The sequence below is a fragment of the Conger conger genome, chromosome 1 (assembly GCF_963514075.1).
Source record: "Conger conger chromosome 1, fConCon1.1, whole genome shotgun sequence".
In the NCBI taxonomy this organism is placed as follows: Eukaryota; Metazoa; Chordata; class Actinopteri; order Anguilliformes; family Congridae; genus Conger; species Conger conger.
In genome coordinates, this window is record NC_083760.1 from 20,190,074 (window position 1) to 20,211,076 (window position 21,003).

At 45.9% G+C, this 21,003-nt stretch overlaps 1 protein-coding gene across 2 annotated transcripts in view; it reads right to left on the reverse strand.

Annotated features, from left to right (window-relative positions):
* Positions 1–446: 446 nt before the first annotated feature.
* The window catches only part of eif2ak4 (eukaryotic translation initiation factor 2 alpha kinase 4), a 30,664-nt gene continuing 10,107 nt past the window's right edge, over positions 447–21,003 (reverse strand). Inside the window, exons 16-39 of one of the 2 annotated variants that reach the window (XM_061257952.1) lie at positions 19,079–19,183; positions 17,804–17,867; positions 16,929–17,008; positions 16,652–16,753; positions 16,506–16,556; positions 15,783–16,028; positions 15,286–15,361; positions 14,523–14,644; positions 14,276–14,325; positions 13,998–14,166; positions 13,247–13,363; positions 12,780–12,845; positions 12,214–12,378; positions 11,626–11,760; positions 11,419–11,529; positions 10,686–10,814; positions 7,731–7,817; positions 6,870–6,982; positions 6,708–6,766; positions 5,649–5,752; positions 4,436–4,504; positions 3,199–3,243; positions 2,557–2,672; positions 447–927 (exon numbers count right to left, since the gene is read on the reverse strand). In XM_061257952.1, coding sequence (XP_061113936.1) covers positions 864–927; positions 2,557–2,672; positions 3,199–3,243; positions 4,436–4,504; positions 5,649–5,752; positions 6,708–6,766; positions 6,870–6,982; positions 7,731–7,817; positions 10,686–10,814; positions 11,419–11,529; positions 11,626–11,760; positions 12,214–12,378; positions 12,780–12,845; positions 13,247–13,363; positions 13,998–14,166; positions 14,276–14,325; positions 14,523–14,644; positions 15,286–15,361; positions 15,783–16,028; positions 16,506–16,556; positions 16,652–16,753; positions 16,929–17,008; positions 17,804–17,867; positions 19,079–19,183 — 2,445 coding nt within the window. In that variant the 3' untranslated portion in view covers positions 447–863. Of the gene's footprint in view, positions 928–2,556; positions 2,673–3,198; positions 3,244–4,435; positions 4,505–5,648; positions 5,753–6,707; positions 6,770–6,869; positions 6,983–7,730; positions 7,818–10,685; positions 10,815–11,418; positions 11,530–11,625; positions 11,761–12,213; positions 12,379–12,779; positions 12,846–13,246; positions 13,364–13,997; positions 14,167–14,275; positions 14,326–14,522; positions 14,645–15,285; positions 15,362–15,782; positions 16,029–16,505; positions 16,557–16,651; positions 16,754–16,928; positions 17,009–17,803; positions 17,868–19,078; positions 19,184–21,003 lie in introns of both variants that reach the window. The other variant, XM_061257943.1, reaches the window with a different exon arrangement.

Here is a 21,003-nt window from a genome sequence, read left to right on the forward strand (position 1 = left end):
CAAACCATGACCAACTGGCTTCACTTAAACCAGCTCAATCCATTCAGAAGGGCATTTCATATTCTTACAGAAGGTGGAATAAAGTGAAAATCCATAGATCAGCAGCACACCAGTTACTAAGCACCGTTTTATAACATAAATTCAATGGTACATCTGAGAAACAGATGCACAGGGATTAAACTTAAAGATGATAAGAAGACCTATTTGGCTATATTGAGACTCATGGGAGGTTTAATGTAAAGAAAGTTACACTGCATGCTTATATGGACACTATTGGCCACAACAATGAGGAAAATGAATAAATAAAACTATGAATGTACAATAACTATAATTTCCGAAAGCACTGCAAAGATCTGATGCAATAAGATTTTGTTTTGTTACTGACACCTTTAGACTTTAGGCAAGGTTCATGCATTGTTGAGTAATCAGTAAATCAGACATCAGTCTTAAGAAGTGAAAATAAATGATTTAATGTAATATCACATTAATATTTCACTTTTTAAATTATAAAACTAGTCTCTTATGTATAACAATACTTCCGATTGATTTCCACGATAACAACACTTGTTCAGAAATGTTTTCCGCATTGCAGCCAATCATTTTTCCCCAGCCACACAATTTAAGTAAATCGTTGACAAAGCAGACCAATGGGAATGTGTTTGCTCCAATTCTGATGAGTCGGACAGATGCAGTTTGAAATGGACGCGTGAAGCTCACTGAAATGGCCTTCCTGGCCAAGTGGAAGGTGCTCTCACAATGTTCAGCCTCTGGGCTCAGGTACACTGTAAACTCTCATTCACATGCAACACATACACTGCATGAAAGCAAGCAGAGGGATGAGGAGATGATAGCACTTATGGTCTTCAGGTTGAGAGGAGAATCTTGTAGTAATCATCCTTGTAGCTGTATAATACAACTACCGCCACTCTGCAATGATATCGGGAAAAACATTAAAATTACAACAGTGCTGTTGGCGTTGTACCTTAAAACTGGAAAATCGGAAGAAAAAAATAAAGCACTTCAAATTAGTGAAAACAAAGAGCCAAGCAAACTGTGGTCACAGGGAACTCAGGACATTCAGCAGTTATGATTAAATACAGTCCCACCACACAATAATTACTATGCAATCACATCCACTCCTTGAGCCATGTCATTATGCAAATCACAGTCTCAGGTCCGGCTGTGTGTTTGAATCCTTATTGCTGCTAATTGTACTTTCCTTGCAGCACACTGCATGCATTGTGCCGTTACAGTAAACCTCTGGAGCACACACAGCTGGGGCCGACACATGGCACTTGCTTACTCTCTTCTGTGGCATTTCCCATAAAAGCTTCAATCACAATCTGGCAGCTTCTCACAAAAGTCCTTTCATTTCCTAACAGTGGTGAACTGATTATGCTCTTGCTTTGGGAAAGACTAACAAGGTCAACCGCTCAGCAGCAGTCGTACTCCATTGTAGTCTAACCCAACTTCTGAAAATTAACTGTACTGATTTCTGGAGGTCGCAATCAAAAACCTGCATCGGCGTACCACAGGTTGCTGAACTTGTTCAGAAGTATGAACAAGTTTCACAGGGTGCAGGCAGACCCCCTGGGTGGAGAGGTCTAGGTACGGCTGACAATGCAGGCCTCACACGAGGGGCCTGCCTGTGCCCAATATCTAGCCCACAGCCTGAGGTACATTATTTAAAAAAAGAAACACACATAAAATCCACCCTGAATATCTCCATTGTTAAAGTTAATTGCCTGCAAACATGGTTTCTCAGCAATAACGAGATGCGTGTATGAGAGGAAAATTAAAACCAACTGCTTTCATCAGAGGCTTTTAGGTTTTTTTATACGGTGTGCATGACTCTGTTCAGTTGCTGAGGACTGTACAAAGCAGTTCTGAACCTGGACCTCAGCAACACGATCCAATTTCCTTTGGGCTTAGAGCGGAGGTACTGGCAGTAGTGTCAATCTTCCTCATATAATAGGCTGCTCTCCAAGTGCAATACAAGGCTGTGGGATTCTTTTGCCCAAAAAAGTATGAGCTACAAATGTCCCTGCACCTGCCACTCCTCCACCAACCTGCCACTCCTCCACCAACCTGCCACTCCTCCACCAACCAACCTGCCACTCCTCCACCAACCTGCCACTCCTCCACCAACCAACCTGCCACTCCTCCACCAACCAACCTGCCACTCTTCATGCCACCAACCTGCCACTCTTCCACCAACCAATAAGAGCCTACGGTCAGGGTCAGAAACGCCACAGGCAGGCTAATGGTGGTGCCGGCCTCACCCACAGCTCAACCGAAGCCCGCCCAAGCCACAGGCGGCGGTGCGTTTTAGTGCAGCGTCAGCTCTGCGGCGCTTTTGTAAAGTGGGATTTCCACAAGGAAAGAGGCGGTTTCTTGGGCAACCGCTAGGTGTAAAAGCAGACCCACTTCAAACGGCGGTTTAATAAGTCCTGCTGTTAGCGTCAAGTTTCACGATTTCTAATAAAATGAGGAAAGACCCGACTTAAGGGCTAGGGAAGCGGGAGCGTGAAATAGCCCATTCCAGAGACTACTAACCTTTTGACGAATTTGAAGCGGTGGATTTCATCGCAGATTGACTTCAAGTAACGCTGCTTCGGCAGGCGTGACAGCAAGTGCTTCACGCTGACGTTAAACTGCTCTTCTCCGTCAAACTGTGGGAAAAGTGGCAGAAGGACCAGCATTTTACACGGGACGTTTAACAGAGGCGCTTCCACGTGATGAGCTGAGCGGTCACAGAGATGCACCATGTCAAACTCTACAAACAAAGGGCTTCCAACATCCGCAGGACAAAGAAGTGGAAATAGCAGAAATGTTTCACAGGACATCCTGCATATTTTGCCGGCTGACAGTGACTGTAACTTGGTTTAAAAAGATTACATTTTTCACTTGCATGCAATTTGTGACAACTTTCCTTTATTCCTTGAGAGATGGGGGCTACATGGTATTTCTCATTAACGGGTTCATAAACAGGTAATCATCTCAGACAGGAGCAGACTCACTGAACGCAGGAAGTTTAGACCTCCATTTCCTGTCTCCCCAGACATACCCCCTCGACGGAATCACCCCCCACCCCCCAACACAGGATCCTATCTTCCTGCAAAACTCCCTCCAAAACCTCCACTGAGGTATGTGGTATTTACTCTGGAAAGTTCATAATAAATAAAGCACAGAACAAACCTCTAATGACAGGAAGTTGATGAGCGTTTCCTTTGGCAGGTCAACCTGAAAAAAGAACAACAAAATAAAGAATTCTTAGGGTGCAAGGAACAATGGAATCCCTGCTCACAGAGACCTCAGTGGAAACAATAGTTTACATTAGGCAAGTTTCCATAGGAAGTTTTCTGCATCAGTTACAGATGATGGGCATTCACTGTCTGGGAATGTATTAACGAATATTAGGGAAACATCCAGCTTGTAGCTAGACAATGCAGTGGAAACAATTACTTCAGCTGAAGCGGATCCGAGGTTCATTACGTGCCATTCAAATTCATTTTGGACACATGTACAGTACGGTAATGGTTAAGGATGCTCCACTCACGGGGGAAAAAATTAAATGCCAGTCATATGCACTTTTTTCAGAAGAAACGCCGCAATGAGTCATGACCAGATGACATATTTACCTGTCCGTTTTTCATTTCCCAATCGTTTAATGTCACTCCACACGGGAAAAGAGAGGAACTGGACAGGATGTGCAAATAGGCGGTTTGATGTTCACATTTAATGTACGTTTCCCTTTTGAAACGGGTGAATGCTATTAAGAGCGAGCAAGGGAATGACTGAGACTACATTACGTTAAATATGTTGGACAGCTTGACCTTACACTTTCAAGTTTAGGAAAACATTGGTCCCATGGATAAACTAGCTCATTGCTTGACATTTGTAAACATTCATGTCTCCCGGAACATGCATGCAATAAGGGCTGCCGCACCACCTGGAATCCTGAATGGAAAAAAGCTTACTGGGTAATAATGCCTCTGTATTAACGGTGATCCTGTCTTACGATTTAGCAAATAATGACTGCATCAGACCGTGGCCCAATTCAAATCTTCTTTGTCCAAGAACCTCGGAAAAAGCTTATCTAAGACAAAAATGTACTAACACATGTGCCCCGAGAATGTAGTTATCTATAAATAATGCAGTCTCTCATTTACTCCTCATTCTGAAATCAAAATCGAACTGCAAACAATCTAAATATGCAAGTAATTTAGTTCCAAATGACAGCCTCCTCTGTTTATTGTTCTTTTGCAACTGGAATCACTTTTTAGCTCAGAGAGGGAGTTCAAATTCCCATTACATTAGGGGCTGCCAAAAAGTGTACAGAAAAAAACAAGTTTACAAAATCAAATAATGTCATTATTCTGTGACTTCTCAGTTGAACATGGAGGAACATACAGAAAAAGCTCAAAGGACTTACAGCTAAAACTTCAATATCGTTGCTCTTGTTCTGCAGATTGCTACCAAGGTTCTGCAGTCTGGTTTGTATCTGTTCAAAGAGAGAGAAAAAGAGTAATTGCACCCATAATCACATTGACAGCATCAGGAATACACATTCCATCCTCGCATGCCACATAGTTTAAAAACAAGCCACGGAGGGTAGATTAAATACTGTGCATGAGGGATCTCTTGGGTTTTCAGAAATGCAAACATGAAAGAGACTGAACCAAGCTCTTGTTGTGGCCGGGGGCATAGGGGACAGTTGTACAAAGAGTTAATGAGTCAAATGGGTCAAAAGTCAAATCATGGAATCGCCTCAAGTAGCTGAACCAGGTTAATGTCAAACGGTAGAAGCAGACACCATTTGGGTGTTTGGTATAGAGATTAGCCCATGGTTAGATACTCTCTAGACCAGGGGTCAGCAACCCAGGTCCTTGAGAGCCACAGGGTGTGCTGGCTTTCGTTGTTACTTGGCATTAATTGATCAATGAAAGCTGTTGATTACACAGTTAACTCACCTAACCTGGTTTCTAGGGTCTGAATCGGTTGTTTATTTTAAGGTGGAGACGAAAGCCAGCACGTCCTGCGGCTCTCCAGGACCAGGGCTGCCGACCCCTACTCTAGACCAACAGCCATCAAATCTGGACTTCAAATCCAAAACTGGCCCTGGTTTTCTTTTCTCCCAGGTAATTAGCGAAACAATTAGTTTACCGATTGACCAAACTATCTTCACACCTGACTCCCAGATAAATGGAGGGTGGAAAACTAGTAGTTCTCAGACCTCAAGGACTGTCATTTGATGATCCCTGGACCAGTGTTTCTCAACTCCAGTCCTTGGGACCCACTTGCCAGAAGGTTTTTGTTGTAACCAGGAACTCACACACCTGGTTTAATGACTGAACCAATCAAACCACAAAAAATGCCCGTGATTAGTTCAATCAGGTGTGTGAATTCCTGTTTACAACAAAAACAAGTAGGTCCCGAGGACCATGATTTGCTGATCCCTGCTCTAGACAATCGGGAAAATGATGAGACTAAATAGGCTGAATAGTTTGGTTGCATCTTAAGAATCTTATTTAAATGTGTAAATAAAAAAGAGAGAATAGAGCCAGTTGGTTCACTGTTCTGTCTCAGTTGAGCCACGCGGTCCCGTTGGCACGGTCCGACGTGGGAGAGAAGCCGCGCCCACACACCTGCGCCTCGTAGCGCCGCCGCGCGCTGGCGGACACCTTCTCTGGCGCGATGAGGCTCACGTTCATGTTCATGGATGCGTTGCTCCCATGCGGTTCAGACGACCCTGCAGAACAGCACAGCAGAGCTCCCTTAGTCCACATCTGCATCTCGCACAGCGCTCAAACACCCGTGCTGGAAAAGCCCGGAAATCTTCTCTCGCGCCCGTTTGCTTTTTCAGGCCTGCCGTTCAGGTTCGGCGCTCGAGGACTGTCACGACTCCGCCGAGCGTGTAGCGTGGCGTCCGCACCGCTCCGGCTAATGAAAACAGCGTGCTGCGGCAAGGCAGCGCAATCGCCAGGGCAAGTGAGACATTTCACACCGGCGTTAATCAAATTTCTGCGAGAACATTCCGTTATTATTCCACTGATATCAGTGAAACACATCTCCGCTTCGAATATTGACTTAAATGTAACCGAGGAAACGGGAGGCAGGGCTATGGGAAACCGGGGATTAGCCCTGTTTATGGCAGGAATTTCGGAGGGAACAAATTGAAACAGTGCTGCGGCCTCCACTGACAACACTTTCAGCTTATTTCTTCCATGTGTGATAGTCTGTGGAGGGCTTCCCATAAGGCAGACAGCATTTACTGTAAGTAAGCCCAGGTCATCTGAGTCTGATCATGACATCACTTCCCGCCTTCTGGGGCTCCTGCCCGCGACAGAAATAGAGTCGGGGGAGAGAGACGGGAATCACCGGAGGGTGCTGGGTTTAAGTCCCATGCGGCACACTGCCACACTCGTGTTGGTATTGAGTTAAGACACCGAAGCCCTGTATTGAAACAGGCTGCACATTATGTGAAATCTAGCATCTGAGTGCCCCTGAATGCGGGTGCCTGCTAAGCAAATAAACAACAACCGAGCTGCCGGGTTTGTAATGCAAAAGTATAGGATTTGTGGCCTCTTGACAGTGCCAGACATAACTAATACATTAGACATTTTACTTTCCTCTACATTCAAGTGCCCGTCCAGGGGACAGATTGCATTGAGAATTAAACCATTTCATTTAGTTTTTTACAGTACCTGGGGTAACCAGAAGTGATCCCTTTGGATTCTGAAGAGAAATGTTTTCAGACAGCTCCCTGCTAAAGTAAGCACATAACAGAGTAAAGGATGGTGGCGTTTAGTCCTGAGGCACAGTGTATCTATTCACTGCACGGTGAAAGCACACAGAGGATCGAGCACCTGCTGTTCCGTTCTTCATTGAATTTGGCCCTGTATTTCTGGATAAAGTGTTCCACCAGGTCCGTTTCCAGAATCCGCTTCTCCGACTGCCTGTCCTTTTCGAATGACTTGACCTGACCCAAAAAGAGCAATAAAAATAAAAAACAGTGGAGAAATATTGTCTACAGTCCTTCATTTAAAGGGCATGTAGGTCTTGCCCGCCTATGAAGATTTAACAGAACTAAATGGAGCTCAAGAATAATGGCACATTGTCAATGACAGCAGTTACTTGTAAATTCCACCATGGAGAGTTTATGACTGGATGTAATGTCCACACCAAATATATGGTCCTTACAAGACACTTTCCCGCATTATATTCTTTCAACAGAAACCCTATGGTGCCTTGAGAATATATTCAATAAATAATTTGATTATGAGCAACAACTTTTTTTTTCCTGGCAAGCCGCTTTGCCACTTTTAGTTAAGCAATTTAAGCAAGTTTGATTGTTGAGCTGAATGATATTTTCTTTCCCACGGAGAAGGAGCTGTCAGTGTATGAAACACTGGAGCCAACCAGTGCTTTTCACAGCAAAATAGCCAAAACTAGGCCTGTTCCAAACACGTTTCACACAGACTTGACTCTTAGAAATAAAGTTTTTACAACTCACGCCAATCTGCACTCCATTATTTATAGTCAGGCCAGCTGAGAGGCGAAGCCAAGTCATGAACGATGTGAAAACAATAGTATAGTTTAGCTGGCATACACTTTAACAGCAAAAGGAGGGAAAAGGGCAGCAGGCGTGTTTATTTGGCACGATCTGACTCTTTACCCTGCTAGTAGAGGGAGTTATTATTCTCCACTCCGCTGCCAGGAGGCCTCACCTTAATGTAGTTTCCTTCTTTATCAGAGACCAGCGCCACACACGGGATGCCAGCTTCTCTGCAGTGCTCCAGAACGGTCTCCTGCGACTGGAGACAAGACCAACAGCACACTCATTCCAGGGTATCTCACCAAGCAGAACTACCGAGTTAGCTCGATAGCTAAACCAAGTAAGTCCTGTACAATTGATGCTTTTCATTCACCCATTCATACACACACTCACACACCAACGCCGATTGGCTGCCAATGCGAGGCACCAACCAGCTCGTCAGGAGCATGACAGGGGGGCATGGATACAAGGTTACAGCCTGCTATTCTCATGCTCTTCAAGGCATACAATTCCCAGGGTGTGCCATTACTTGGACAGGCACTCGCCCTCTATTTACAGCCCGGGGACTGAAGCCAGTTGGATGTGGAGGATCCCAGTTTTGAGTAATAAGATGACTAAGGCAAACATGTTCAAGCTAGAAAGTATGATGTAACCATTAACCATAAACCATCCATTTATACAACTCTAAGTCACAACTCGAGCAGCAATGCAACAAGACTTGGATATAATCTCAATAGCACTCAATTTCCCCTGTAACATCTTGATTCTGTCTGCCACAAAACCTGTACACAGAGGACCTCTGAATTACAACAGACACACTGGAGGGACCTATAAACTGGCTCAGAGTACAGTACGTGCTATACGGTCTACAGGAAAAGGCTGCTTTCAGCTCTCGGTTTCTGCAGCTTGATTAAAGTGGGGCTCCGCGGCAGGTCCAATACCAGACTGTAACTACTGACACGGAGCAGGAAACACGTCTTCTCAGGGTCAGAAGCTGGAAGCACAATGGCGGATTCATATTATCTCGGTTCATTGACAAAAAATACAAGTGGGTTCCACCTTCAGCTACATCAGCATATTGCAGTAAGAGCAGAAAAGTGCTGAATTCCACACAGAGATAACTGCAAGTGGAAAAAAAGAGATCACTGCCCTGATGTATGTTGGAAAATGAAATTCATGCTGAAACAGCTCTACAGTTGTCCCATAAATTCCGGTGGAAGAGCGTGGAATTTGCATGTCCGGGCTCCGCTCAGAGATGAGAAAGCTCACCTAAACCTTTCACCATCCACGCTTTCACTCACGTGTGTCCATGAGTTCAGGTTCAGTTGCAGGAATCAAATGCTGCTGAGAGCAGGGAGCTTTGCTAAAAAAAAACTAAAAAAAAAACTACCCAATAGATCACCTTGGTTCTAAAACAGTATCCCGTCAGCTAGCCACTCATGACCACCATCAGAGTGCATGATAGCAGAATACCTGAGCGTGGAACAGCTTTGCGCCATATGTCCAAAAGGGGTCAACATATGGAAACAGTTGACCTTATCTGGGCAACAAAACCCAAAAGACTGGAACCATCTCCTGAACTGGCCCGAACTGAAAAATGGAACATAAACGCACTATGCACGCATAGTGTTACCAATAGGACTGAGAGTGCCAGGACCTTAAATGTAAACACTCACTCTTAGCAACCTCGCTGCCCTCACCAGTGGCCCGAGGACAACTTGTACTGGACAGCAAGTTGATGACATGGCGCTAAAAACCATGTTATGCTGAAGCGCTACGACTCAAGCGCTGTCTTTCTAACTGAGAGGGATGTAACCTGGAACACAAACAGCTCCCCCACTGCAGTTGAGGGGCTCTGGGGATGGAGTTGGGCAATCTGAAGAGGCCTGAGTCAGTCTGACAAAGAGAGTGTGGGAGTGAGGAAGCAAGAAAGAGAGGACACCGTGTGAGGCACAGAAATTAAGAGGGAGGGAATGAATGAGTGACATACACTAAGTACAGAGGGAGGGGAAAGAGAGAGTGAGAGAATGAGAGAGAGAATGAAAGAGTGAGTTACAGAATGAGACAGCGACAGATGAGTTGCAGAGAGTTAGAGTGAGAGAGAGACTGAATGAGAGAAAATGAGTGCCAGAGAGTGAGTTGGAGAGAGAGAATGACTGAATAAGTGAGAATAAGAGAGAGAATGAGTGATAGAGAGAGAATGAGAATGAGAGAATGAGAGATAGAGAGAGAGAGAGAATGAGAGAGACTGAATTAGTGAGAATAGGAGAGAGAGGGAATGAGAGTGTGAGAGAGAATGAGAGAGAATGAGAGAGAGCCTGAATTAGTGAGAATAGGAGAGAGTAAGAGTGAGAGAGAGTGAGAGAGAGTGAGAGAGAGAATGAGTGACTGAATTAGTGAGAATAGGAGACAGATGGAGAGAATGAGAGTGAGAGAGTGTGAGAGAGTGAGAGAGAGAATGAGAGAGAGAATGAGAGAGAGAATGAGAGTGACTGAATTAATGAGAACAGGAGAGAGTGAGAGTGAGAGTGAGAGAGAGAGTATGAGAGAGAGTGAGAGAGAAAGGCCTCTGAAAGGAGAGATGCAGGGAGAGCAGCAGTGACGCACAGACCCTCGGCTGCAACCAGGCCGTAACATAAACATGAAGAATGTGACAGAGGCATGGCACCTGGAGGGACTGAGACAATTACGCTGCCATAAGGAGACACTGGGAGAAAAAGCTTTTAGCACTGGAGAGAAAACCCATCAAGAAATTCAGCAATAAACTTACACATTATTTTAGCAAATTAATCAAAAATAATGACACAGCACCAGACATGCCAAAATTAACTGCACTTTAGCAATGTATTCACAAAATCTAACATTTTCAAAAACATAAATTATTCACTCAGCAAGTAAACATTACGATCATCTTATATTGCATATAGTCACAATACTATACTGTACTATACTACTTCCTATATTTACACAGTTCAAACCTTCAAAAGTTATTTTTAAGCTGAAGTTAGAAATAAACTTCCAAGACATACAAGAAAAGGACTTCCAGGAACTGAAACCTAGCTGCTGCCCTCTGTTGGCAGAAAACAGTCACTGCACTTCCTGCCCGGTGCAGCCAGTGAGCTCTGACCTGTAAAAGATCGTAGATGATGTCTGAGGAAACTCCGGCACTCCATAGCTTCTGGATGACATTAATGGCTCTGCTCATGGAGGTCTGTCCCACAGGGACCACCAGCACATCACAGGGGCTCACCAAGAGCTGGAGACAAATACAGCATCAACAAGGAGCAACGTCATGCAGCCAGCACTACCATCTTAACACCCTCTAAAGTACCGATCCTCAAATCACTGTCCTCAAGGGCTGAGAACTGTGGGCTTTCCACCCTCCCTTTACCTGCGAGTCAGGTGTGAAGACATTCTGGGGAATAAGTAGCATTTGTTCAGTTAGTTACCTGGGTGTGGGGTGGCCTGTAGCGTAGTGGTTAAGGTAAACGACTGGGACACGCAAGGTCGGTGGTTCTAATCCCGGTGTAGCCACAATAAGATCTGCCCAGCCGTTGGGCCCTTAACCCTGCATTGCTCCAGGGGAGGATTGTCTCCTGCTTAGTCTAATCAACTGTTCGTCGCTCTGGATAAGAGCGTCTGCCAAATGCCAATAATGTAATGTAATGTAATATGAAAAGAAAACCAGGGCTGGACTGGTGGAACAGATTTGAAACCACTCCACTCAGCATGCACAATATATAACTTGCTTCTAGTGCACAAATATTAATCAAGTTTTGTTGAGACAGACAAAGCACCGAAGCTCGGAATTGCAGAAGGTTTGTTCCGGTGAAGTTGTACAGAATGAGAAAGCCACTAACCGGTTCCTCCATGTTAGCCAGGGCGGCGCAGATCTTGTCCAGAGCCACGCTGGCGCCTACGGCCGAGGGCACCGGTACAGAGGACGCTGGGCCTCGATACTCCTCTCTGATCTGAAGAGAGTGTCACAAATCCGTAAGAGTGCTACACTGCGAATGGAGGACAGACGCGGGATATTCGAGAGAGAGCGGTGCTTGCATTGACCTCACCAGGTGGTCGTAGCGTCCTCCCGCGGCCAAGACGTCGGGCACGGTGCGGCGGCGTCTCCTGACAAAGGCCACGAACTGGAAGATGACCCCGGAGTGGTGCTGCACTTTGTACACCAGGCCGAGGTTTACCACCACCTGTAGCACGAACAACCACAAGCAGTCGCAGTCACAGAGGCACAAAGCAACAGCAGAGAGACACACACAGATGTACAGACACAGAAACACACTAGCACTTTTTACAGTGATGAAGGAGAAAAACTCTGCTCAACCGCCACCAATGTGTAGCACCCACCTGGGTGATGCAACGGCAGCCATTTTGCAGCAGAATGCTCACCACACCTCAGCTAAGGTGGAGAGGGACAGAACAATTTTTCAGCCAATTAAATCAGGGGATGGCAGGTTGAAAGAGCCAGGTTGGGAATTTAGCCAGGTCACCGGGGAATCCCCTACTCTTCACGAACAGTGTCATGGGATCTTTAATTAATGACCGCAGTGAGTCAGGGCCTCAGTTTAACGTCTCACTCGAAAGACGGTGTCTTCTGCAGCAGTGACTCCAGATACACACAGATGCGCAGCTCAATGTCTTGCCTTAACGCCCAGTTTCGCCAGCAGGCTGGTGAGCTCCTCCAGGTCCTTCAGGCCCTGCTTGGCCAGCTGGGAGACAGCAGTCTTGGGCTTGGCCAGGGAGCTGATGGTGGGGGTCAGATCACGCAGGTCCCCCTTCAGGTCGATGTATTCGTAGAGTGTCCGTAACTGAGAGAGAAGAGGCAGCCATCACAGGGTGGGACTAAAGACATGCAGACTACTGAAGAGAGAGAGTGAGGCTTCATGATACATACACAACCAAGAAAATTTGGCTTGGTCTTTTGACCCAGAGATACAAATCATATGAGCACCAGATTTAGTTTATAATGGTCTATAATATAATTAGCATAGGGTGTGAGGAGAAAACTATTTTTACTGTCAATACAGTATTTTTCACTGCACTGTATTTACACTATTACACAGTGTGAAGGCACCTACAGACAAAAATGTTTAGCCAATCAATCAGCCCCAGAGCAATCAGGGACTCAACTCCACCATAGTGTGTGCTTTGCAGTGTGGGCTTTGCAGTGTTTTGAGGTATTTTCCACACAAGGAGATAAGATACTCACACTGTTGGTGGACAGGGACAAGTTGCAGAACTTGGCCTCAACCTCCCGCCGAGTCAGCTTCTCACTCTGGGAGACAGAAGCACAGTGGAAAAACTGTGGACTGATGGACTCATATGTCCAACTAGCTTACAAACTGACAGACTAAGACATTAAAGAAAAATGAATAAAATGTCATAAAGAAAAATATGGTTTTGGGTTAGAGGGGGGGTTGAGGAGCACAAGATTAACAATTCCTTGTGGTGCCAAATTTCTCAAACTGTAGTGGTGACAGCCTTTAAACAGCAGAAAACACAAAGGAGTTGTCCTCAGCCTAACTTCATGATCTCTGTCCAAACAGCACATCTACTGTAACTTCAGCGGGGTGGGGGGAACGAAAAAGGAAGCTCTGGGTTTGGCCGACACGGTTTGAACGTTAAGTGCCGTTGGGTTGGGGACGGAAGTGTGTGCGGGCGACGGGAGGTCCTCACCATGGCGTCACACAGGATGCTGGAGGCCTGGTGCAGCTTGTCCTCAGGGACCCCGCTGTGCAGTAGGATGGCCTTCAGCAGGCTGGTGTGGTTCAGGTAAATGCTGTAGTTCCTCTCCTGTCATCGCCAACAACTGGGCGTTAGCACACACGCTAACAATAAAGGCCACGTGCGCTGACCTCGCGCCAAAAAGCGAGGCCACTTGTAAATGAACGCAAACGGAGAGCCAGTTGAACAACAATCAGAGCTCTTCTGGGTAGGGCCATCGCTTTGGGCACCACCACTCACAAGTGCAGGGGGGTTACACCCCAAAGCAGAATTACTGAGTTAGCTGAACTACACCGATTAAAACCCAGAACCCTTCCAAAACTGGAACATGGACTGAAGTAAAAACGGCTATGCTGGGTTTTACACGGTGAACCGGCTAATCCGGCTTTTGTAATATGACCTGAGAGAGGAGAAGCAGCCCTCACAGGGTGAGACTAAGGCCATGTAGACTACTGAAGAGAGAAAGTGAGACTTCATGATACATACACAACCATGAACATTTGGCTTGGTCAAACCAGAGATACAAATAGTATGAGCACTAGATTTTGTTTGAATTGGTCTTTGATATAATTGGCATAATGTGCGCCTTTTTTTATATACCCCCCTGAAAGCCCTTTACAAAGAGAAGCTAAAACAGAATAATCAGAGTGAAGACCCGTGTCCGATTTTGGCCTCCTGTGGGTGGCCCGGGCTAGGACAGTACCTGGAGGACACTGAACTCCTGGATGATCTCAGAGATGGTGTAGATGGTCTCTGCGTCGGGGAGAAGGCTGTTGGTGACCGGGGTGATGATGTCAAAGGCACATTCCAGCAGTTCTCTGGGGTGGGAGCGGTCCAGCTTCTTGGGACGGAACACCCGCTCGATGCTGTACCTACACACAAGCCACCCGAGCAATGAGCCGCCATTACGGCTATGAAAAACCTACTGTGCGCTGACAGATCAGCGGCACGCTAACGAGCAGCAGGCACCACAGTATTTACCTTTTCAGACTGGAAATGTTGTTTCTTGCTACAAATCTCGCAAAAGCCAACTGCAAGAGTGAAGACAGAAAAATGAGCCAGGAAACAAGAAGGATGGGGTCATTGAGCAGAGACTGTGAATGAAAGGTTACGATAAAACACTCAAAGGAAGTGGTTATGCCATCTGTGGTTTCCTGAGACAGATGTTCTGATGGCACATTCACGCGGGGTTAATTAGCTGAGCGGCTACAACTTCCTGTTTCCTCACCCGGAGGTCGTAGGGCAGGCTGACCAGCATGCCGCTGTGGTCCATGAAGCAGGCCAGCTCGGAGCCTTCGTACAGCTTCCTGTTCTTAGGCATGAGGAGGGGAGTCTGCAGCCGCACCGCACCTGGGGCAGCGAGAGGCTCCTTAAACCACACACATGAGCCTAAACACGCGCACACACACGTACATACATGCCCACACAAACCGCACGCACACACATACAAACACACATATACATATGCACAGGCACACCTACCCGCATAAAAGCAAGTACACACACAAGCCCATGTACATACATGCCCACATAAACAACTGCACGCACACATACAAACACACAGATACATATGCACAAGCACACCTACCCGCACAAAAGCATGTACACACATATACAGATACACATGCACAGGCACACGTACATACATGCCTGCACAAGAAAATGCAAGTACAAGCACAAGCGTACGTACATACATGCCCACACAAACAAATGTATGCACACACATACAAACACACAGATACACATGCACACCTCCACACAAATGTATGTACAAACACACACATACACACACAGACACAAGCACACGTACACGTACATACATACATGCCCACAGAAACGCATGTACACATGCTCACACAAACACAGATACACTAGCACAAGCGTACGTACATACGTGCCCTCACAAATTCATGCAAGCATTGAACCTATACTGTAGACACACACAAACACACACAGACACACATATGAATGGAACAGACTGGGTTGCTTACCATGTTTTTTAAAGATCCTGGTTATGGTGTCATAAACATACTGCTGTAATTTGGCACTGCTAGCATTGAAGCTTCCCTGTAAGGACAATACAAAAATTAATCTATGGATGAGCTCAATAAAACTAAATTAAAATACAACCCTTTCCATGTCAGGCAACTAAGATGCACAAGAGAAAAATATATTCAGCTCCACAGTGACACCTACAGGGGATTTCTATTTTTTTCCACCAAACCATATACCAGTGGCTCCCTCACTGATTAATTGCAGAAAGCCATGTGTCAGTCACACATTTGTCCAAGAGGGGGCAGCAGTGTCAAGTGCACCGCCAGATAACAAGGACGAGCACAGTGCCCATCAGCAACCATTTCAGACCCAAGAATCCGCGTGATTAATCCAAGTTAATGTAATCGGCAGCTTTAACTGATCGATTAAGTGTCGAGTAACAACAAAAACCAGCAGAACATCACTGCCCTTGGCGTAGCATGGTGGCCGTTACCTTGTGCACGTCTATGTCGTAGGTGAAGTCCATGGCTGGGGAGATGCTCTGGGAGAAGAGCTGGTTGACCATGGTGCGGTAGGCCTTGCCGTTGATGTTGGCCATGGTGTGCTGCAGGACCTCGTGCAGCTCAGACTCCTCCATCTGAGGAGGGGGCAGCAGGTCACTCTTCAGCAGCTCCACCGCCGACGGCCGCAAGGCGGGGTCATGGTTCAGCAGCCAGCGAATCGCCTTCCTCTGGAGAGACTGGAGACAATCAGATGGTCAACTGATTGACCCTAAACCCCGCCTTATTTTCCTGCCAATCCAATCACAGCGTGGTAAATGTTACTATCCGCCATAACCTTGGTCAAGCTTTCAGGACTTCAGCAGCTGTGCCATCGTTACATATAGACAGATTTTTTTGTTTTAAGCCACCAAATATATGATGTGGCTCTTGTGTAGTAAAAACTTATTAAAGAGCTGCCAAGCAATGAAGAGAATTAGACCAACAGATTGCTTTTAAAATTCTTACAAAGGGGGCACATATAACCTTAATACAGAATTTGTAAATGAAAAATAATACAAATAATAAATAAATAAATGTGTTTATCCGAAGCAGGGGACAATCCCACCTACCGGAGCAATGCGGGGGTTAAGGGCCTTGCTCAAGAGCCCAAAAAGGCATTTTTAAAGTTCACAAATGTTGCGCAATATTGCATCTCTGCTGTACGTGACAGTTACCTGTGTTCCGCTTTCATACTCAACAAAGTCCTGTGGAAACTCAATGGCCTCCTAGAGAAACAAGGGAACAGCACAGGGTTTAGAGTTGTGAGGCGTGTGAATCGAACAGCAAACCGCGCTCGGTTCGTTTAAGAGGAATGGCTGACCGTTCGCAGCTGGCTCAGGACAGAGATGCGCTCGGATGCAGTGGTCATGGGCCGGTAGGACATCTCAAACAAAATAATCCCCAGGCTGAACAGATCCACTTTCTGAGGGGAGAGCAGGAACACGAGAACTCCATTTATCTTGGGCTGCTGTATTTGTCATCCATTTCCAGCATAGAAAACATTCCTTTTCCCTTTCTCACAGGTATGACAAATGCACAGGCCACAAATACATTCACATTTCACTGTGAAATAGCATTGTCACATGAAAGTATTTTACCTGATTGTATGTGGCCTTTGTGTTTCCTTGCACCTCTGGACTAACATATAAGGCAGTGCCAACCATGCCTGTCATGTTGTCTGGGTGGACAAAAGATGACAGGATTATAATATGGAAAAGATGCCAAGTAGCCATCAGGGGACAGGGAACTCAATGTACTTAGGAAACTGAAGACACACTGTCTGGGAAGGCTGCATTCACTCTGCATTCCAGCAGCTGAGTTCACAAGACTGCACAGATGCCCAACGTCAATAGCCAATTATTCACAGCCAAACAGGGCTCACGGACAAAACAGCAGCAATGCCATGACCCAGATTGTACTCAGGACTATAGAGCACATCGCTGCATTACAAAGAGCCTCAGATAAACACATCATCGACAGCCCCATAAAAATCATAATCCCCTGTATAAAATAATCGGTATAAATTAAGGCAAACAAATCAGACATGGATCTCAGTTCTGCTGCGCCCAATATAATCGTACATGGCAGGTAACTTAAGGGACTCTCAGAATGAGCATCACACAGCAGGGAAAATCACGGCAGACGTAAAACGCTGTATAAAATGGATTCGGCAATGCGATTTCCATGAGAAACCAGGCCTTTTCTCACAACTGGAAAACTAATTTCCGAGGATAAGTCTGCACGATTTATGACAAAATGAAGACGAATGGCCGATGCTTATTGAAGTCAAGTGCTTTTCAGAGTCCTGCTGGCAATCCCTTGCACGCAGGAGTCCAGAATGTCGACAATTTGATGTGTAACAGTGTCCAATAAAGCCAAATTTTATCCAAATCACGGGGAGTCAGACAGGGCCTGAGAAAGACCAGGAGGAAACACACGGGAGGACAATGATCTTGAATTTGTTTTTCATTACCCGCTGGGTCTGGTTTAAGTATCAGAGCCGAGCCGTTGTCCTCTATCTCCAGCTTGCCTGCAGCCTGTGGGACAAAATGGAGGAACACCTTTACGTCATCAATCTGTCAGCATATGACCTTATTATCATTTATCACTGTGCAGTGGGGCTGCGTGATACATCTAATCATGGTTTCTTTTGTGTGTAAGTGTAATAAGAATCATAACATAATATAATGTCAAGTACAAGCCATTCAGCCCAGCAATGCTCGCCTTTTCCTACCGGTAAAGTGCACCTACTGCTTAGTTTGCCGAAAAGATTAAAGGTATCTACCACCGTATCAAGCCTTGAAAACCCCCAGCGTTTCTGCCTCCACTACATGTTCTGGCAATCAATTCCACACAGTGACCGCTCTCTGTGTGAAAACATACTTCCTTTGCCAATTTCCATATATATATATGGAATATGGCAATAATGCCACAATGCGTTGTATTGGTGATATTTTCTTTAATCGTACTTTTCGTAAACAACAAAACATTTGAGGCCACGTGAAATGCTTCTGTGAAAAACTTCATCACTGATATCTATTGGGTGTTGATAAAACGGTAATCAAAAGCAAGGTCTTGCTGCTCAAATGTGTTGGAAAAAAACACATCGCATTACATTATTACATTATTGGCATTTGGCAGACGCTCTAATCCAGAGCGATGTACAGTTCATCAGACTAAGCAGGAGACAATCCTCCCCTGGAGCAATGCAGGGTTAAGGGCCTTGCTCAAGGGCCCAACGGCTGTGGGGATCTTATTGTGGCTACACCGGGATTAGAGCCACTGACCTTGCGTGTCACAGTCCTTTACCTGAACCACTACGCTACAGGCCGCCCCATCACATGATCACACAGAAGCTGTATGATCTTGCTGCAGACTGTCTGTCTTATCAACACCCAAAAAAGAGTCTAAATTGCCCATGGGTATGAGTGTGTGAGTGAATGGTGTGTGTGTCCTGCAATGGACTGGCGACCTGTCCTGGGTGTATTCCTGCCTTTCGCCCAATGAATGCTGGGATAGGCTCCAGCCCCCCTGCGACCCTGTTCAAGATAAGCGGGTTAAGATAATGGATGGATAGACATTTAAGGATGAAAAAAGATCCCTGATGCACCATACAGCAGCAATGAATCTTTTATGCTTTAAACCACGATTTCATATGTTGCGCAGTCCTACTGTGTAAATCAGCTGACCCATCTCACCAAACACCCCCTCGCAGGGCACATGTTCACACCACACAGGAAATGCATACCACGTTAGCAGGGTGGTCTGTGGCCAGGCCAAAGTCTCCGATCTTCACATGGTCCTGAGAGTCCAAGAATATGTTGACAGGCTTCAGGTCTCGGTGAATCATCCCCTATTGCAAAAGAGTTGAAGGGAAATGTAATGGCAGGGAGCTAATTGGGGCTATGACTCAGAAAGTGAGAAACTCCACTGTTGGTGCTCTGTATCATTCTTTGACAATGCTCGTTCTACTGGTAAACTCTCACATCAGGAACACATTTAGGACTCCAGAGGCAAGTTGACAGGAAACCCTTTGGTCAGAGGAGATCGGTCTCTAATGCACTTCCAACGGTTCAAACGAGCATTTTGGCATGAAGATACCCTGACTGATTTCCCAAGGCTAATGATCTGAACTTGATGGGAGGAGAGGCAGTCACATTTAATGGGGAAGCCAAGAAATGGCAACACTCCAAAAGACCGTTTTATGTTCTGCGTCACACTTTCTCTCATATGCACGCTTATTCATACTTCCTTTCATAAAAGTATGGGTATGTCATCATATAAACAGAGGTTCTTTTTATACTATATGGTCTGCCAAAACGGATGCCTTTATTTAGCTGTGCTAACAAGCACCTGTACTGGTTAAAGGGTATAAAAACTATGGCTGGTTCTATGTACACTCATGAAGCAATTAAATTCCCTAGCACAAGAGTTCAGAATTTCAGCTTTTATTTCCTGGTATTTACACCTAGATGTGCTAAACCACTTACATAGCGCCTTTGGTATCAGACTACCCAATTTTTATGTGAGCAAAAGTATTGGAAGAGTGTTTAGGTAAATTAAAGTAGAAAACACTTTATATTTGGTTGCATATCCCTTGCAATAACTGCATCAAGCCTGCGACCAATTGACATCACCAAACCGTGATGCATTATCAGGATTAGTGAGCCCACTCCAGAAGCAGCCATGCAAGCCTAAGCCATGACACTTCCTCCACCGTGTTTCACAGATGAGCTCATACTTTTTGGATTATGAGCACATCTCTTCTTTCTCCACACTTTGGCCTCTCCTTCCCTTCAAATACACAGTTCACCACACAGATCTCTGCCTGCTTGGCTGATATCTCTGCGTGGATGTCTTCCCACCCCCTGAAGCTTAACCTTGGCAAGATTGAGCTTCTCGACATCCCTGCTAAGTCCTCTACGACAATCAACCTCTCACTGATCGTCAAGGACTTTGTAGTACCCTCCTCCCATACGGCCAAGAATCTTGGGGTGACTCGATAACCACCTCACCCTCACTCCACATATATCCTCCACTGCCAGAACCTGCAGGTTCCTCCTCTATAATATACGCCATATCCGTCATCTCCTGAAGCCACCCAGCTCCTAGTCCAGGCGCTCGTCATCTCCTGTCTGGATTACTGCAACTCCCTCCTGGCCGGTCTCCCAGCTTGTGCCATCAAGCCCCTCCAGCTGGTCCAGAATGCTGCAGCCCGCTTGACCACCAGTCAGCCCAGGTCGGCTCATGTCACCCCACTCCTGATTGGCCTCCACTGGCTTCCTATTGCCGCACGCATGCCCTTCAAGGCGCTAGTGTTGGCATTCCAGGCTGCTAAGGGGACTGCCCCACTCTACAATCAATCTCGAATTGCTCCCTACACCCAAGTAAGGTCACCTTGGTTCCCTCACTACGAGCACCAGGCAGTCAAACTGCACGTTCATGCCTGTTTTCCGTTCTGGTTCCTCAGTGGTGGAATGAATGGCCTACCACTGTCAAGACAGCAGAATCCCTCCCCATAATTCGACGCAGACTAATAACATACTTTTTCAGACTGTACCTTAGTCTTCCCTCCTGATTTCCTCCCCCCCTTCTGATATCACTCGTCTAACCCTAAACCCTAATAATAAAAAACAATTGCACTTATGATGATAGTTAATCTTGGTCTCATCA